The 17,841-nt window shown below is 52.9% G+C and overlaps 1 protein-coding gene across 1 annotated transcript; it reads left to right on the forward strand.

Annotated features, from left to right (window-relative positions):
- The first annotated feature begins 355 nt into the window (after positions 1–355).
- On the forward strand, positions 356–8,156 carry KLHDC7A (kelch domain containing 7A). The gene has a single exon (XM_043445919.1). The coding sequence runs from the start codon at positions 472–474 to the stop codon at positions 2,842–2,844; it is 2,373 nt and encodes a 790-aa protein (XP_043301854.1). The 5' UTR covers positions 356–471; the 3' UTR covers positions 2,845–8,156.
- The last annotated feature ends 9,685 nt before the right edge of the window (positions 8,157–17,841 follow it).

The raw sequence follows: 17,841 nt of genomic DNA on the forward strand, positions 1-17,841 counted from the left end.
ACCTGCTCCACAACTCACCACACCCAAGCTCCCAGCCCAGCGGATTTGCAAAAGGGAAAACAGGACACACACACAGTCCCCCACCCCGAGCGTTTCCTAGCATTGGGTGACTGTTTGACCGAGAGCTTCCTCCCTCTTTGCGTGCCCGCGGGATGTGCCCAGCCCCCTCCCGCCGCGGCTGGCGTGGGTGGTGATCACAAGCTCAGCCTCCTCCAGTCAGATGCCTCCCACTCCCAGGGAAAAGCACCGAAGGATCCCAGGGAGGCCAGCTGCCACGCTCTGCCAGCCCCGGGCCTCGGTGGCCAACTCTGCCAGCTCAAAAGTCACCTTTGCTTCAACTCTTCACCGGCCCGGTCAGAGCTCGCCCCAAACCCCCTCCCGCTCAGCCCGGCAGGAACCAGGAACCGTCCCCTATTGGGCAATCATTAATCGGATTCTTGGCATTCCTCTGCCCCAGGTTGGCTTGGGAACATGCTCCCCAGAGGAGGAGGAGCAGAGGCCCAGGACTGGCATCTGGACATGCAGCTGACGGGCCAGCTGGTGCTGTCCGCCGCTGCCCTGCTCCTGCTGACCGCAGCCTACAGGCTGTACAAGTCCAGACCAGCCCGGGCCCTGCCGCGGCAGGGGGGCACCGAGGCCCGGGCAGAGGGGGAGGCGGGGGGCTCCGGGCAGCCTGCCGTCCAGGAGGCTGGTCCCCGGGCGCCACAGTGGGACGTGAGACGCCGCAGGGGAAGCAAGGCGGGCACAGGATTGCCGGGCTGCAGCTGGGAGAACACGGAGGCCTCCAGAGTCCCAGCCTCCAGAGCTTCCTCCGCAGCCTCAGAAGCTGGAGAGGCTGGGAAAGCTGGGAGGAAAGGTGCTGGAGCGGAGCATGCTGGGCAGCGCCCGGACGCTGACCTGGCAGCTCCTCGGTGCGGAGGCCAGGAAGCCGGAACAGCCGTGGACGGTAGGCCCGAGCTGCCCCACCACTGCCAGCCGTGCGGCGAACCCCCAGTGCCCCCCGCTGGCCTCCCCACCGTGGAGAGCGGCCGTGTGGGCGGTGAGCTCGCTCCCTGGCGGGACAGTGGACCCCCCAAGCATCCAGGGGGTGGGGAGCAGGAATCCCCCCATGAAGGTCAGGCGGCCTACCCTGAAGCCCGGTGTGACATGAACAACAGCTGGGTCTTTACCCACGCGTCAGGGGTCCACAGGGAGGAGGCGGGGGCCCTCCAGGCTGCCTCAGACCTGGGCCTGGCTCTGCGTCAGCGGGAGGGCGGCTCCGACGCCTCCTACACCTTCTCGTCTGTGGCCCGGGTTCGAGTAGAGGAGAATTTCATACCGGAGAAGGTGGAGGGGATCAGGCCCAGGCTGAAGGGCAAGGTGTACGATTACTACGTGGAGTCCACCTCTCAGGCCACCTCCAGGAGCAGGCTGGCCCCCGGAACAGCCGCCCCAGTGGGGGCTCCAGCCCCGGAGTCAGTATCAGACCCCCTGGGAACGAGGACAGCGTCTGAAGGGCCCGCCGATGACGGAGAGGGTGGACCAGAGACCGCCGCCTCCCACTCCACACGAGGCTTCAGCCGCAAGGAGAGCCTCCTTCAGATCGTGGAGAACCCGGAGCTTCAGCTGCAGCTCGATGGCTTTGGGGACCCTCTTTCATCCTGCCCAGACCAGGGTGCCCTGCCCACCCGCCCCACGTCCCAGGATTCTCCTGAGTCCAGCTCAGCCGGAAGCCGCGGGAATCCCCCCGTGCACTCTGTGGCTGGAACCAATTTCTTCCGCCCCCAGCTCGGCCCTGGATCAGCCCCAGAGGTCCACCTGGATCTGGGCAATTGCTACGAGGCGCTGACCTTCGCCAAGAGGGAGAAATTGGAGCCCCTGAAGGAGGCGGCCTACAAGGTGATGAGCGACAACTACCTCCAGGTCCTGCGGAGCCCCGACATCTACGGGTGCCTGAGCGGGGCGGAGCGCGAGCTGGTCCTCCAGCGCCGGCTGCGGGGCCGCAAGCGCCTGGTGGTGGCCGACGTGTGCCCCCAGGAAGGCTCCGGCCGCCTCTGCTGCTACGACGACGCGCGGGACGTCTGGCGCCCGCTGGCCCGCCTGCCGCCCGAGGCTGTGTCCCGGGGCTGTTCCATCTGCAGCCTCTTCAATTACCTCTTCCTGGTGTCCGGTTGCCAGGGCTCGGGGCGCCAGCCCTCCAATCGCGTCTTCTGCTACAACCCGCTGACGGACATCTGGAGCGAAGTGTGCCCCCTGAACCAGGCCCGGCCGCACTGCCGGCTGGTGGCCCTGGAAGGACAGCTCTACGCCGTCGGGGGCGAGTGTCTGAACACGGTGGAACGCTACGACCCTCGCCTGGACCGCTGGACCTTTGCGCCGCCGCTGCCCAACGACACCTTCGCCCTGGCGCACACGGCGGCGGCGAGCGGGGGCGAGCTCTTCGTCACCGGGGGCTCGCTGCGCTACCTGCTGCTGCGTTTCTCCGCCCGGGAGCAGCGCTGGCGCGTCGGGCCCACCGGGGGCGGCAGGGACCGCACGGCCGAGATGGTGGCGGTCAGAGGCTTCCTCTATCGCTTCGACCTCAACCGCAGCCTGGGCATCAGCGTCTACCGCTGCAGCGCCAGCGCCCGCCTCTGGTACGAGTGCGCCACGTACCGGACGCCGTACCCCGACGCCTTCCAGTGCGCCGTGGTGGACGAGCTCGTCTACTGCGTGGGGCGTCGGCGCACGCTGCGCTTCCTGGCTGACTGCGTCTCGCCCAGGTTTGTGCCCGAAATGCTGCAAGCCTTCCCCTCCCCGCAGGGCACCCTCCTGCCCACCGTCCTGACCTTGCCCGGTCCTGATGTGCCCCAGACCAGGGTCTAGCAGCCGGTCTGCTGGGCTCCTTCTGCAAGACTAGACGCAAAAACACCCCCTACCCGTCGCGGCATGGGCCATTCCTGGGAGATCCGGGGGGGCAATCCCGCCTCCCCCACCGTCTGGGCTTCTTAGCAGCGTCTTTGCCCTCTTCGGGCGGCAGCCCTAGTGTGAAAATGGAACTGAGGACTGATGCTCCGAAGCCCAGGGCACCCACCTCTGCAGGGTTGACCCCCACCTTGCTTGAGGTCTGAATTTGGTGGGGAGGGGGTACCAGGACCCCAGCAAAGTTCAGGGGCACAGCCTTATCACAGGCTCTGTTCCAGAGGTTTTTTTGACTCCCAGGGACCCCTCACGTTGACCCTGCTGGATCTGGGCCAGCCCTCCCTAAGCCACCAAGGCCTCTTCCTAACCATCGGCCACTGAGCCCCAACCTCCAAGGCTCCCAGAAGCATCTGGGACACACAGAGGCGGCGAAAATTGAGGGGGGTGGTTAGGCAGGACTAGGACAAGCCCAGGGGAGCCCCAGGGGGCCCAGCCAGAGGGAGAGATGGCTGGAGGAGCTGCAGAGCTAAAGCTGAAGCCATCCACGGGAACTCTTGCCTGCAGAGTGAATTGACCAAAGCCCGCTTCGCTTTTTCTCATTACATGGAATTCCAGTATACTGGAAGGAGAAGCCTCCTTGCTTAGCATCCATTTATAAAGGCACATCTGCTTGCAGGATCTACTGAGAATACAATTGATGGCAAGGAAAAAAAAATGTGATCCAAGGGCCACCGTCCTGCTGGGCCCATGGTTATTTGACCCCCGCACTCTCTCCCCAGATCTCAGAGCCCTTCACATGCAACTACTCAGGCCACCCAGCCCTTGCCTTGGGAGCTGGGGCAGCCCTTCCGGGGGCGAGGGGATGACATCCTTCCCTTCCCTGTGCCTGTGGTCGCCTGGTCTGCCTCATCAGACGGGAGAGGACCGGGGAAGGGCAGGTCCATGATGGAGCTGAGGAACCAGCAAGTTCTCGTGGTGCACCGGGAGGCTGGGACCTCCTTTCACATCAGGTTTGGCAAAGCCTCAAAGGGAGGAAAGCTTCCAACCTCAGGAAGTTACCTTTCTTCCCAGAAGGAGGGGAGACAGACTAGTCCAATCTATGACCGCAGCTCTGTTCCATCCCCAAGGAGGTGCGTATACCAACAGGAAAGCAGTCGTGTGCTCTTGGTAGCTGCCAGAAGCCAGGAGAGCCGGGCTACTTCTAAAGTGACCAGCGGCATCAGGAAAGACAAGAAGGCAGTTGCACCACGGCAGGCCCGACAGGTGGGGAGATGGGAATGCTCAGACTTCGGCATTCCTGTCTTGATAATGGAAGGGCAAGCCATGTCCTTCTCTGCCGGGGGGATAAAGGTGAGCACCTGGAGAAGGCTCTTCCCAATTCCCGGGGCTCCTGGCAGGAGCTTGTGTCACTGCAGCTGCGGAGTGACTGCAGAGGCTGAGCCGGGGATCTTTTTGGAAGAGATGGGATTGGAACAAAGAACGAGAGGAGGTTGGTATAGAGATGAAGCCTTTCCTTGGACCATGGAAGCCCACCTTCCCTATTCTAGGGCTTGGGAGGTGAGGCAGCTTAGTTTATTTCTAAGCTGGAACCTGGGGGAGGAAAGATAGCTGAGACTATGGCTGGAGGCTGGGACAGTGACCTCCTCTCCAAATCCCCTCCACCACCAAGGCCATGCTCAAGTTTAAAGTCAGCACGCAGTCATGGACCTCCAAGGGACCCGGGGGGAGGGGAGACGTGATGCCCAGCAGGGGAAAGGGTGGAGAGCCCCATCTGGGAGCCGGGGCAGGTAGAACCAGATCGAGGCCAGGGGCAGGCCTCCGGCAAGGAGTCAGGAGAGAACAAGACCTCAGCTGAGCTGGGTGGGGCATTGGGGAAGGCTCCAAGCCGAGATGAGAGCTACGGCTTGCTCTGGTAAAACCTCCAGAAGCCCGTCGCATACAGATCGAGGCAGGGATCGAGGGGTAAAGCAGAGAAGCTGGTTCTGGACCCATGGCGGTGGATGTGGACTCCATGATGAAAGGGAGAGCTGAGACTGGGCCGGGGCCAAGACAGAATGGTGCTGCGAGGTCCTCTGCCTCCTGCCCTCCCGCGGCAGACATCACTAACCGGTCGCTGTGTCCTTTCTTCTTGAGCTCTTTCCACCGCCTCCGAACTATTTCAGCACAGCGCCCCAGGAAGTCATTACCAGCAGATCAGGGCTCGTGCATTACTGGCCTGGGTCTCCAGAGCTGGATTTAGGGATGAAAGCCGTCAGGGCCATAGTGTCAGGGCAAGGTAGTGCAGGGGGCCTGCAAAGACCTCCTGGGGCTGTGACAGTCAGGGTTCATTTTATTGTTGTTTAGTCGCTAAGTCGTGTCTGACCCTTTTGTGACCCCATGGACTGTAGCCTGCCAGGCTCCTCTGTCCATGGGATTTCTCCAGGCAAGAATACTGGAGTGGGTTGCCATTTCCTTCTCCAGAGGATCTTCTCCAGCCGGGATCGAACCCATGTCTCCTGCATTGGCAGGTGGATTCTTTACCGCTGAGCCCCCGGGGAAGCCCCAGGGTTCGTTTACAGAATATTTAAACCAGGCGCTGCTCCAGGAGTTGGAGACACAGCACACCCCTGTCCTTGTGGAGCTCGCATGCTAGCTGTAGAAAACAGGAAGTTAAAAATAAAACAGGTCCCTAAACAACAAATAGCGCCCATGCTGCACGCGGGCCACAGAGGAAGAGAAGGCGGGGAGTGGGGTGGTGCACTCAGGCTCCCTGACAAGAGGATGCTGTGCAGAGCCCTGAGGGGACATGCCGGAGACGCAGACCCCAGGGCTGGCTCCGGGCCTGGAGGGCCAGCCTGTCTCCTGAAGGGCTTTGCCACGCCAGCGAGCAGGACTGCCTCCCAGGCGCTCCATCTTGGTGTGTGGAGGGCAGGAGCCCAGCTCTTCTGCTTCGGCCTTTCCTATAAAGGAGAGAATCCCGTCACACTGACATTCATGGGAGAGGGTCCTTAGCTGGAGGTAAGCTACATTCCCGAGAGAGAAGCAGAGTCTGCATGTTTAGGTACTGAGGTGGCTCAGTCGTGTCCGACTCTTTGCGGCCCCATGGACTGTAGCCTACCCGGCTCCTCCGTCCATGGGATTTTCCAGGCAAGAGTACTGGACTGGGCTGCCATTTCCTTCTTCAGAGGATCTTCCCGACCCAGGGATTGAACCCAGGTCTCCCGAATTGCAGGCAGACGCTTTACCATCTGAGCCACTGGGGAAGCACACACATTTAGGGGGAGGGTCAGAGTAACACACAGATGCCCCGTCCGAACGCGTGCTGGGTGTCAGCCAGCCCGTGTTGCTCCTGCTAGGGGAGTCCAGGATCTCCACTGGCCGCCTTAATAGCCTTGTCCATTGTCCTCTCGCCCGCGGCCTCAGAGTGGCCTGCGTGTCGCTTGGCTTCTCCATGCCTTCTTTCCAAATGTGAGTTCTTTCTTCTTTAGGGAAAAGAAAAAGAAAAACCTTAAGTTTGAGTTGTTTTGCACATTAGGCCAACCATGCCATTATAGAAAAAAAATTGGAGACTAGAGAAAGGTATTAAAAAATCTCCCCAATTTTCCACCCAAAGACAAACCCCCGCTGTGTTGTGGGTCCTTCCGGTCTGTTTTCCTGTGCGTGATTTTTCTTCGGCTTGATTTTTGCCTCAGTGTGATTATGCTGAATATACAATTCAGTTGCTTCCTTTTTTTTCTTTAACTTAGCTTTATAGAATAAGCATTTCCCCATGTTATTACAAACCCTCGGTAAACATCATTTCAATAGTTGCACAATATTCCATCCAGTAGACCTGCCATGGTTTATTTAAACATTCCCCCTTCCTTCAGGCCTGTAGATTTTTTTTTTTCCTGTTGGTTTCTTTTTCTGTCATAAATAAAGCACCCTTTGTTTTCGCGTTCCTCTCTGTCTGAGGCCTCCATCAATATTTACAAGAGAAGCAGTTCTGCCTGGAAGAACCAGGTTGTAGAAACCACATAGAAACCACAGCAGCTGCCTGCCTGGGGCCTGGGCCTCGCTCTTTCTGTAGGGCACAGAGCTGCCCTTGAAATGGCCAGTGGGAAGGACGAGGCCGGAGGCCCTCCTGTCCTGTGGATTCCTGGATCAAGGATGTAAGTCAGGGATCCCTGCTCTGCACGCGCCAGGCATACCTCCCTGACAGCAAGCCCATTTTACAAGTGAGAAGACTGAGGCTCGGGGAGCACAAGGACCCTTGCTAAAGACCCTCAGTCTCCTGGAAAGCATCCTTGACCCTGGCCTGCCCGCTCCCAGCACAGAGCTCTTTCCCTTCCTCTGCCATGAGGCGCAGAGCCGAGGACGTGACGTCCGCCGCCTCCTGCCCCTAATCCCTGTCCATCCCCCACCGGTCGGTTGTGCTCTATCCTTGACACTGGAACTCAGAAGAAACTGTCTTAAGCTCTCCGATCCTCCACACCTGCATCTAGCAAATGGGTTTGCCGCAGCCAGCCTCAAGCGGATGCGGTAAGGACTGGTCCAGGGGCTGCTCCGCGGTTGGTCCCTGAAGCAGCAGGGAGGCTGCTCCGAGCCAGCTCAGGGGAGGGATCCCTCATACTCCCACTGCCCTTTCTCAGTGGCCTGGTCCTGTGGAAGGAGGTCGTCTGACATTTAAGCTCCAGATGCCCCATCTTGTTTAACAAGGTCTAGGGATTGGGGGAAGAGGCTCGAGTTATACATAGACCGTCCAGGCTTGGAGACGAACCTCTGCACTCCTCTAACAGGGTCAGTGACTGGCTGACTTGAGTTTCCCAGGCTCAAAGCATTAGGCATTTCCCCGGGGCATCCGACAGCAGTGAAGAGCTTCAGAGGCTGCTCAGACCCCCTGGGCACCTTGAGAAGGTGCAAGATGGTACAGATGGGAGGGCAGGAGCCCCTCAGAGTGCCTGCGAGGCCCATGTGCTGTGTCTGGCCTACAGATAATCAGAGCCGCGCTTCCCATCTTTGTCATCCTTCCTGGGAGGCACTTGTGGCCCCAGGGTCGCCCTCGGAGTCCCCTGAGGCTGTGGCTTCAGCCGGGAGGAGCCCCCCAGGCAGACAGGAGGCTGCAGTGGAGGAGGGGTGGACAGAGGGTGATGATCGCAAAGGGAGGTGGTGCCTTCAGGGGTAGGAGATGAGGGGACAGTCAGCTGGGGAACCAGAAGAGAGGACCGCCGGAGGACGAGTCTCTACGAACAGCTCTCAGACTCAGGTTTTTTGAAAAGCGGGATGTGGGTCCAAACAAAATAAAAATGAAAAAGTGATCGAGTCTTGGACACCTTTTTCCTTGTGTGCAAGGAGGCAGTAGAGACACGGATCTTGTGCCAGTAATAATGACAACCGTATTCCCCCACTCTGGGCTCCGTGCAAACCCTTAACTGTCCTTCCCTCATCAAATCCTTCCTGGAACATCTCTGCCTGGAAGTGATTATCCTCCTAATACACGGGAGGAAACGGAGGCAGGACGTTTCACAAAAATGAAAGTTATTATTTGAAACCTTTTCTAAAATCTGCCTTTATTCTTAAAAAACCGGAAGAGAGGAATCAATCTTTGTCAATACATGTATTAAGTACTAATGGCGCTAGGTGTAAAGAAGCCACCTGCCAATGCAGGGGACATAAGAGATGCGGATTCGATACCTAGGTTGCGAAGATCTGCTTGAGGAGGGCGTGGCAACCCACTCCAACATTCTTGCCTGGAGAATCCCGTGGACGGAGGAGCTGGGAGGTCTGCAGTCACAGGGTCACAAAGAGTTGGACACGACTGCGTGACAGCATGCACACGTGCAGGCCCCATGCTTACGTGATTTCATTTTATTCTCAAAACAACGCGGTGGACGGCAAAAGGGGCCAAGTTCTCCCCTTTCCGCCAATGTCTCCACCCTTGATCTGGCCATGAGACTTCATTTAAAAAAAAATATATGTGTGTATTCTTCTGCACTTACCTTTTCCATTTACTATAGTATTCTCCTATGTTTTAGCTGCACCGTACAGCTTCTGGGATGTTCATTCCCCAACTAGGGATTGAACCTGGCCACCACAAAGAAAACACTGAATCTTAACCACTGGATAGCCAGGGAATCCCTGATACCTGCTTTTAATAGCTTGGACACTGGGTTTACTCTCTTGTTCTTAAAAACCCTGAGATTTCCACCATGGGCACAAGCCTGGACTAGCCTCCTGGACACGTGGGAGACACGTGGTCTGCTTATCAGTTCCCCCAGTCCACAGTCGGCCAAACACAACAGCCACTGACCACAGACACCCCGGTGAGCAAGCCCAGCCAAGACCAGCAGACCCCCTGGCTCAACCCAGCCCAAAGTGATGTGAATGAAAATTATTGCCTGCCATGTCAGTAAACAAAGGATGTTGCCACCCTCGAGCCATCACATTGCAGCCCTCTGGACAGTGAGCCCTGAGGGAACGCAGGATGGAGTCAGGATGCTCCTGCATCTAGCAGTCAGCCCCTGCGGCCACCCACAGCTGTGCACATAGAGGGGACCCAGGGCAGGACACGCAGGATAGCGGCCCAGACAGCTGGGGCACGTATCAAAGGAACAACAGTGAGCCCCGCTCTAAAGCACTAAACGCCGTAACTTGAGATACCTAATGTTCCTTAATTAGCAGTGATCTTTTGATGTTGTGACTACCTCTTTTTTGTTGCAAAACCCCCTATACCTCCTGAACTCCCTGCCTTACCTCTTGGGAGCAGTCCCTCAGGGTTACATGAGATGCTGTGTCCTGGGCTTAGGTCCTCGATCTGTCCATTGAATAAAACCTAACAGGCTTCTCGGATGGCTCAGTGGTAAAGAAGCCACCTGCTGATGCAAGAGGTGCAGGAGATGCAGGTTTGATCCCTGGGTTGGAAGGATCCCCTGGAGTGGGAAATGGCAACCCACTCTAGTTTTCTTGCCTGGAAAATCCCATGGACAGAAGAGTCAAGCAGAATGCAGTCTGTGGGGTGGGAAGAATCAGACACAACCGAGCGCGGCTTAGCCTCAACTTTCAGGCTTTCCTTTTCTTTCTTTTTTCTTTTTATACAACAAGGCCAGTTCACTGATGTGTGAGCAACACAGCAGCTATGGGTTTAAGCCACTACATACCGGAGTGGTTTGGAACTCGGCAATACACAAGCGATACAGCGCTGCTGTGAGATACACACGATGATGACTGTTTTATAGCAAAGGAAGCTAAAGTTCAAGAAAATGACCTAACTTTCCCATATAGACCTTAAAAAAACGTGCAGTGTGAGAGCTGCCAGTTAAGTTTTATTGGGGGCAAAATGAGGACTTTAGCGTGGGAGACAGCACTTCAGATAGCTCTGAGAAACTGCTCCAAGGAGGTGGGGAGAGGAGCTACAGCATATATAAGAGTTTTGCCACAAAGGGCAGGTAGTTGGGAACAACAAAACATTGTTGTTAAAGAAGCCAAATATCTCAAGTTAAAATTAGCACTTTCCCAACAAAGGTCCGTCTAGTCAAAGCTATGGTTTTTCCAGTAGTCGTGTATGGATGTGAGAGTTGGACTACAAAGAAAGCTGAGTGCCGAAGAATTGACGCTTTTGTACTGTGGTGTTGGAGAAGACTCTTGAGGGTCCCTTGGACTGCAAGGAGATCAAACCAGTCCATCCTAAAGGAAATAAGTCCTGAATATTCATTGGAAGCACTAATGCTGAAGCTGAAACTCCAATACTTTGGCCTCCTGATGGGAAGAACTGACTCATTGGAAAAGACCCTGATGCTGGGAAAGATTGAAGGTGGGAGGAGAAGGGGACAAGAGAGGATGAGATGATTGGATGGCATTGCCAATGGGATAGTCATGAGTTTGAGTAGGCTCTGGGAAATGGTGATGGACAGGGAGGCCTGGCATGCTGCAGTCCATGGGGTTGCAAAGAGTCGGACATGACTGAGCAACTGACCTGAACTATTTATGAGATGATGCAAGATTCTGGCTCACTGAAATCATTCCTTTGATACACACCTCGGCTATCTGCAGCCAGTATCCTATGCTTTCACATCCCGAGTCTCCCCGGGGCTCACCGTGGAGAGTGTCTGCCGTCTGATGGCTGCTGGATGGCAGGTATTCTTTCCCTCCTGAGTTTCCTCAGGGCTCACCAGCTCAGCATCCATGGTGGCTGCAATTGCTGGTGACTATGACATCCTAGTTTACTTATATGGCAGGAACCGTTCCATTTCTCAGCTTGAACGTGTGATCTCAGCATCCCTGGCCAGGTTGCTCCCCACACCTCAATCAGGGCACCCCACACCAAACACTTAACCCTCCAGCACTTCAGCCTTGGTCTGCAGGTCCTCTGGCCCCAGTGAGCTCCCCGCAGGTACCAAGAATGTCTCATCTGCCTCCATCCTTGGCACCACCACGGAGCAGCCACACCGCTCAGCTCAGAGGAAGCTGGGCTGTGTCCTGGTTTGAAATGCACCATCAAGTCCTGTGGCTGGCTGTGGAGCACTGCCCAGATGGGTTGATTCGCTGTCTCTGAGAAGGACTGTGTCACACCTTCTGACCTCTCCTTGAACACCCTCCCTGTTGGCGTGCGATATCAGGGCAGAGGGGGCTTCTCTGCTCCTACAATCCAGAGCACAGAGGTTCTGCTGCCGCTGTCAGCACCTGGCCTCCGCCCACAGGAAGGGCAAGCCGCACCGCCTGGGGAGGTGCCACCCCCCAGAGGGCCGGACTGGCAGGAGGTGGTAGATAAACACCCTGGCTCCCTCAGCCCCAGGCGGGAACTCAGCCTCGGTCTCTACACTGGCTCCTAGATAGCATCCCTTCACAAAGTCACTCCTGTTCACTGTATTGACGTTGCCACCTGCTCCTCCCGCCTCCCAGGGACTGTAGTGGAGGCACGCCCTCCTTCCCCCCACCCACTCCCTCTTACCTCCTCTAGGCCTTCACCGCCCTGGCACCAACCATCTCCCGCATTTCAAACGAGCTCTGGCGTCTCTCACCTAAAAAGAAAAGCCACTTTTACACGACTCGCTGGATAGTGCAATAAATTAAAACCATGAACACATTCTAGAAGGTTAAAAACACCACACTAATATAATGTGTCCTGCTTTGTAACGAGTGTCAAAGTAACGTGGCAGCTCTGCGTTCCTGAAAGCAGCTTATGTTCTGGAGATTTGTGATTGTTTCTCTTGCAATCATGTTTATACTGTCACACTTAGCAATCTTGACTTTGTAGAAAATAGGAGGGTTAGCTTTCACTTGCCCTCAATTTGAATCATAACAAATTCTGCGTGAACTCTTCAAAAAAAACAAAAATGCCTACTCTTACAGAATGCTTTCCATCTTCTCTGAAGGAGCCAAAATGTTGAATTGTACATAGATCCCTTTAAACCCGTGCCCGGTATCTTTCAGCCACCTGATGTCACTTTCCAAACCTGGTCTGTCTCCCGTGGACTGTACAGTGGGGTGGGTTTGTGAGGAATGATGGCAAATTAGGGCACTGTCAACCTCAAGAAAACCCAGGGACATCATATCTTTAAGTTGTCTTTTTTAAAAAAGCATTTTAACTGGGGTAAAATATACATGTAACCACTTGAAAATGTACAATTCAGTGGCTTTAAATACTTTCTTGGTGTTGCGTGTCTATGTTTTATCTGATTACAAAAGATACACAAATTTGCTGCGCTGACAAACAGGTACGGACTTCCTCAGTGCTCCAGCAGTTAAGAACCCACTTGCCAATGCAGGGGACACCAGTTCGACCCCTGGTCCGGGAAGTTTCCACGTGCTGCGGAGCATCTAAGCCCGTGCTCCACAGCCACTGAGCTATCACTCCAGAGCCGGTGCTCTGGGACGAGAGAGGTCACCACATTGAGAAGCCTGTGCACCATAACTAGAGCTTAGCCCCTGCTCGTGGCAACTAGAGAAAGTCCATGCATAGCAATGGAGACCCAGTGCAGCCAAAAGTAAATCGATATACACTCTTCTTAATTCTTCAAAAGCAAACAAAAAAAGTTATTGCAGAATATATGAACGGGAAAATACTGAGAAGCCCAAAGAAGGCAGTAGAAGTCACTCCCACTCCAAAATAATCCGTCACTATTTTTGACATCTTTATTTCTAGTCTCTTATTACCCATAATTGCATCATGAGAAATGCTGGGCTGGAGGAAGCACAAGCTGGGATCAAGATTGCCAGGAGAAATATCAATAACCTCAGATATGCAGATGACACCACCCTTATGGCAGAAAGTGAAGAAGCACTAAAGAGTCTCCTGATGAAAGTGAAAGAGGGGAGTGAAAAAGTTGGTTTAAAGCTCAACATTCAGAAAACTAAGATAATGGCATCCAGTCCCATCATTTCATAGCACATAGATGGGGAAAAAGGGGAAACAGTGACTGACTTTATTTTTGGGGGCTCCAAAATCACTGCAGATAGTGATTGCAGCTATGAAATTAAAAGATGCTTGCTTACTCCTTGGAAAGAAAGTTATGACCAACCTAGACAACACATTAAAAAGCAGAGACATTACTTTATCAACAAAGGTCCATCTAGTCAAAGCTATGGTTTTTCCAGTAGTCATGTATGTATGTGAGAGTTGGACAATAAAGAAGGCTGAGCGCCGAAGAATTGACGCTTTTGAACTGTGGTGTTGGAGAAGACTCTTGAGAGTCCCTTCAACTGCAAGGAGATCCAAACAGTCCATCCTAAAGCAAATCAGTCCTGAATATTCATTGGAAGGACTGATGCTAAAGCTGAAACTCCAATACTCTGGGCACGTGATGTGAAGAGCTGACTCATTGGAAAAGATCCTAATGCTAGGAAAGATTGAAGGGGGGTGGAGAAGGGGACAACAGAGGATGAGATGGTTGGACGGCATCACCGACTCGATGGACATGGGTTGGGTGGACTCCGGGAGTTGGGGATGGGCAGGGAGGCCTGGTGTGCTGCGGTTCATGGGGTCACAAAGAGTCGGACACGACTGAGCACCTGAACTGAACTGAACTCTGTATTTACTATGTAACTGACCTTTTCTGCTATCAGAATATCATGACTACTTTCAAGCTTGAAGAATGTATCACTGGATTTGTTTTTATTGTGGGAAAATATTCATAACCTAAAACTCACCGTTTTAGCCATTTTTTCAAGTGTGCAGTTCAGAGGCAGTAAGTATGCTTCCTTGGCTGTGCAGCTATCCCCATCATCCATCCCCTGAACTTCTTCTTCATCCCTAACCGAAACTCCATGCTCATTAAACCCTGAGGCCCGTTCCTCGCTCCCCACCCCCACCCCTGGTAAGTAAAAGATGTCTTTAACTTTGGAAGACATCCCTTACAAGAAGAAGGAAGTTCTCTGCTCCATCAGCACAGATAATTAGAAATGTGCCTTAAGCACAGAAACACACTGGGTTTCATTCATTCCGGAAAGTTCCACAAACTGAGCAGAGCGCAACTCAGTGGGATTCTCTGGGGCAAAGAATCAGTAGCTTATTTCTCAAAGATGTTACGGCTCCTTCCTCATTTCCATGGGGAAAGACAAAGGGAAAGTGATCTCGCTGTTCCCTACGGACTTGCTCCATCCTCACAGTGCACTCGTTACTTTGGGTGCTTTAACAGAAACATAGTTGGGGAAAGGTCAAGGAATAAAACATTAACCACTGTGTTATGTTGTGGGTCCTAATTATGCAACTATGTTCCCCTAAGACGGATGCTGATTCAACACCTATTCCCTGCAAGGGGCTGGGGTTCTGGCTGTGAGCAGGTTGGAGACACTCTCCTGGGGAGGCCAGGGATGCACAGGTGAACATCTGCATGAAGCAGAGGCAGGCTGGCGCAAGCTCGGTGCAGGAAGTGGTGGAGAGAGCTGGAGGGTGGCAGGAGGGACCTGGCTTGTTGGGCTCCGGGCGGCTTCTCAGAGGAGGCGGCGATGAAGCTGTGACGTGAAAGATGAGAAGGGCTAGCCTGGAGGGAGGCAGAAAACGAGAACCAGGGAAAGGGGAGGGGCGGCCAAGAACAAGGGCCCTGTGTCCCCGCCGCATGAGGCCGGTGTGGCTGCGAGGTGTGGGAGGCGGGGCAGCCAGGCCACGGGGAGCGCCGGCACCTGTCAGCTGCGGAAAGAAGGCTGGATTTTATCTTCAGCCCAATGAGAAAGCCTCAGATAATTTTTCTTTTTGTTTGTCAATATGCTTTTTATTTCAGGAGAGTTTTTAGACATAAAGTTGAAGGATAATGCAGAGAATCCCCGTATATCCCCTATTGCTAAGATCTGACATTAATACGGTCCTTTCATCACAGGAAGGAACCAACACTGATCCATTGTCATTAACATAAGTCTATACTTTATTCAGGCTTCTTGTATTTTTCCTCCATGTCTTCTTTCTGTTCCAGGCTTCCACCCAAGACGCTAAAAAATAAAAGATTATTTTTTATCTTTTTTTTTCAAGTTGAAGTGTAGTTGATTTCCCATGCCATGTTAACTTCTGCTGTAGAGCTAAGAGGTTCGGTTACACACACATATACATTCTTTTTTATGTTCTTTTTCATTACAGTTTATCCCAGGGTATTGAATATGGTTCCCCGTGGTATACAGTAGGACCTCGTTGCTTATCCACTTTCTTTATAACAGTTTGCGTCTGCTGATCCCAAACTCCCAACCTATCCCTCGCCTACCCCTCCTCTCCTCCTCGGCAAATGCAAGTCTGTTCTCTATGTCTCTGAGCTCGTTTCTGTCTTGCAGATAAATTTATTTGTGTCATGTTTTCGATTGCACACATAAGTGACTCGTGTGGTATTTGTCTTTCTCTGTCTGACTCACTTCAGTTAGTATACTAGTCTCTAAGGTCCACCCACATTGCTGCAAATGGCATTATTTCATTCTCTTTTATTTGGCTGAGTAGTATCCCATTGTATAAATGTGACCACATCTTTATCCAGAGGTCTGTAGATGGGCATTTAGGTCATTTCTGTGTCCTGGCAATTGTGAATAGCCCTGCTATGAACACGGAGGTGCGTAAGATGCCGTGTTACTTTTAGATGTCCCATCTCCTGAGGGTCCTCTGAGTAGGGACAGTTTCCCAGACCTTCCTTGTTTGGGCTGACCTTGACAGTTTCAAGGAACAGTGGTATTTTGTAGACTGTCCTTCAGTTTGGTCTTGTCTGGTATTTTTCTCCTGGGTTGTGGGTTGCTCACCTGGGGTTATGGGTCATGGGAGGAAGACCACAGAGGTAAATCCCCATATTCATCACATCATATCAAGGGTACATGCAATCAATATGTTGATCACTGTTGATATTGTCCTTAACCACCTGGCTGAGGTAGCATTTGTCCAACTTCTCTGCTGTAGTTTCTCTCTTTTCCCTCCTTTCATATTCTGCTCTTCAGAAGGACTCACTGTGCGCAGCCCACACTCACAGGACAGGGAGCTACGCTGCACCTCCTTGACGGGGCAGAGGCTCCATAAACTATTCTGAATTCTTCTATACGTTCTTCTTCCCCATTCATTTACTTTTTCAATTATCTATGTCAGTATAGACTCAGAGGCCCTTTTTAATTTTGTATTGTGGGTTATATTTTAAAGCCATGTTTATTTTCTTTTTTCATTTATTTTTTAATTGGAGTGTAATTGCTTTGGGGGCTTCCCAGGTGGTACAGTGGGTAAAGAATCTGCCTGCCAATGCAGGAGATGCAGGTTCAATCCCTGAGTCGGGAAGGTCCCCTGGAGTAGGAAATGGCAACCCACTGCAATATTCTTACCTGAAAAATTCCATGGGCAGAGGAGCCTGGTGGGCAACAGCCCAGGGGATCGCAAAGAGTCAGACACGACTTAGTGACTGAACAACAATGATTACTTCACGATGCATGTTTACTTTCTTACACATGTTAGTCCAGCTTTGGCCACTAGGAGCTCTTTCAGCTGACCCCTGTGTCCCTTCGATGCAGCCCCATTATTTTCATTCTTGAGCATTTCCTTATTTCCTGTCACTACAAGATGCTTCACGCACATCTAATATTTTCCCGGCCCAATCCTCTCCCTTGGAGAATCCGCCATTTCTTCAAGGAGCCCTTGTTCCTTTTATTAGACAATGGTATTAGAAGTCAGCATCTGGGCACTGGGTCACAGAGGTTTTTAGACACAAGGGTGTGGCATTATCTAATTTCCCTTCTAAATGCATTCCACTGGATGCTGTGGAGAGAGCCTCTTGGGGTGGCCAGAGAAAAACTGTGATTCCGGTTAGGAGGACATCACAGTCATTCGGGTGAGAGGTGTGGGGACCCCCTGGAGCCTCAGAGTTAATATGAAGACTCAAAGAAAGAGTTTATTGCTCAGTCGTGTTCAACTCTTTGCGATCTTATGGACTGCAGCCTGCTAGACTCCTCTGTCCATGGGATTCTCCAGGCAAAATTACTGGAATGGGTTGCCATTCTCTTCTCCAGGGGATCTTCCCAACCCAGGTACCAGACCCAGATCTCCTGCATTGTAGGCATATTCTTTACTATCTGAGCCACCAGGGAAGCCCCAATACGGAGATTATGTTAAACTAAAGACATATGAGATGAACAGATGCAGGAAGAAGCCTTCTCAGAGCTTCCTTTATCTCACTGAAGGCAAAAAATTCTGAGAACAAAACTATCATCAACTCCCTTCTCTGAAGGAATTGCACGGCCATGAAGAAGATGGAAAAGATCACTTGCACCTGCATAAAAAAACATTATCACCAATTTTCCTATCTCCTGTTTGTTCCCCTAGAAACTCATTTGTTCTTCTTATAGAAGCCTCTGTTCTCTCCTCTTTTTCCTAAACTTTAGCAATTGGGCAAACTATTTGTTTTGTAAGCTCCAATATACATATGAATCAATTTGGTTTTTTTTTTTTTTCTTCTAGTTAATCTAACCTTTGTGAGTTTAATTTGCATGCCCCCAGGGATAGAGCCTAAGAGATTTTTCCTCCCTGATGGAGACAATGGCCAGAGCTATTCTGGGCTGAAT

Source organism: Cervus canadensis, chromosome 24, assembly GCF_019320065.1.
Source record: "Cervus canadensis isolate Bull #8, Minnesota chromosome 24, ASM1932006v1, whole genome shotgun sequence".
NCBI classification, from domain to species: Eukaryota; Metazoa; Chordata; class Mammalia; order Artiodactyla; family Cervidae; genus Cervus; species Cervus canadensis.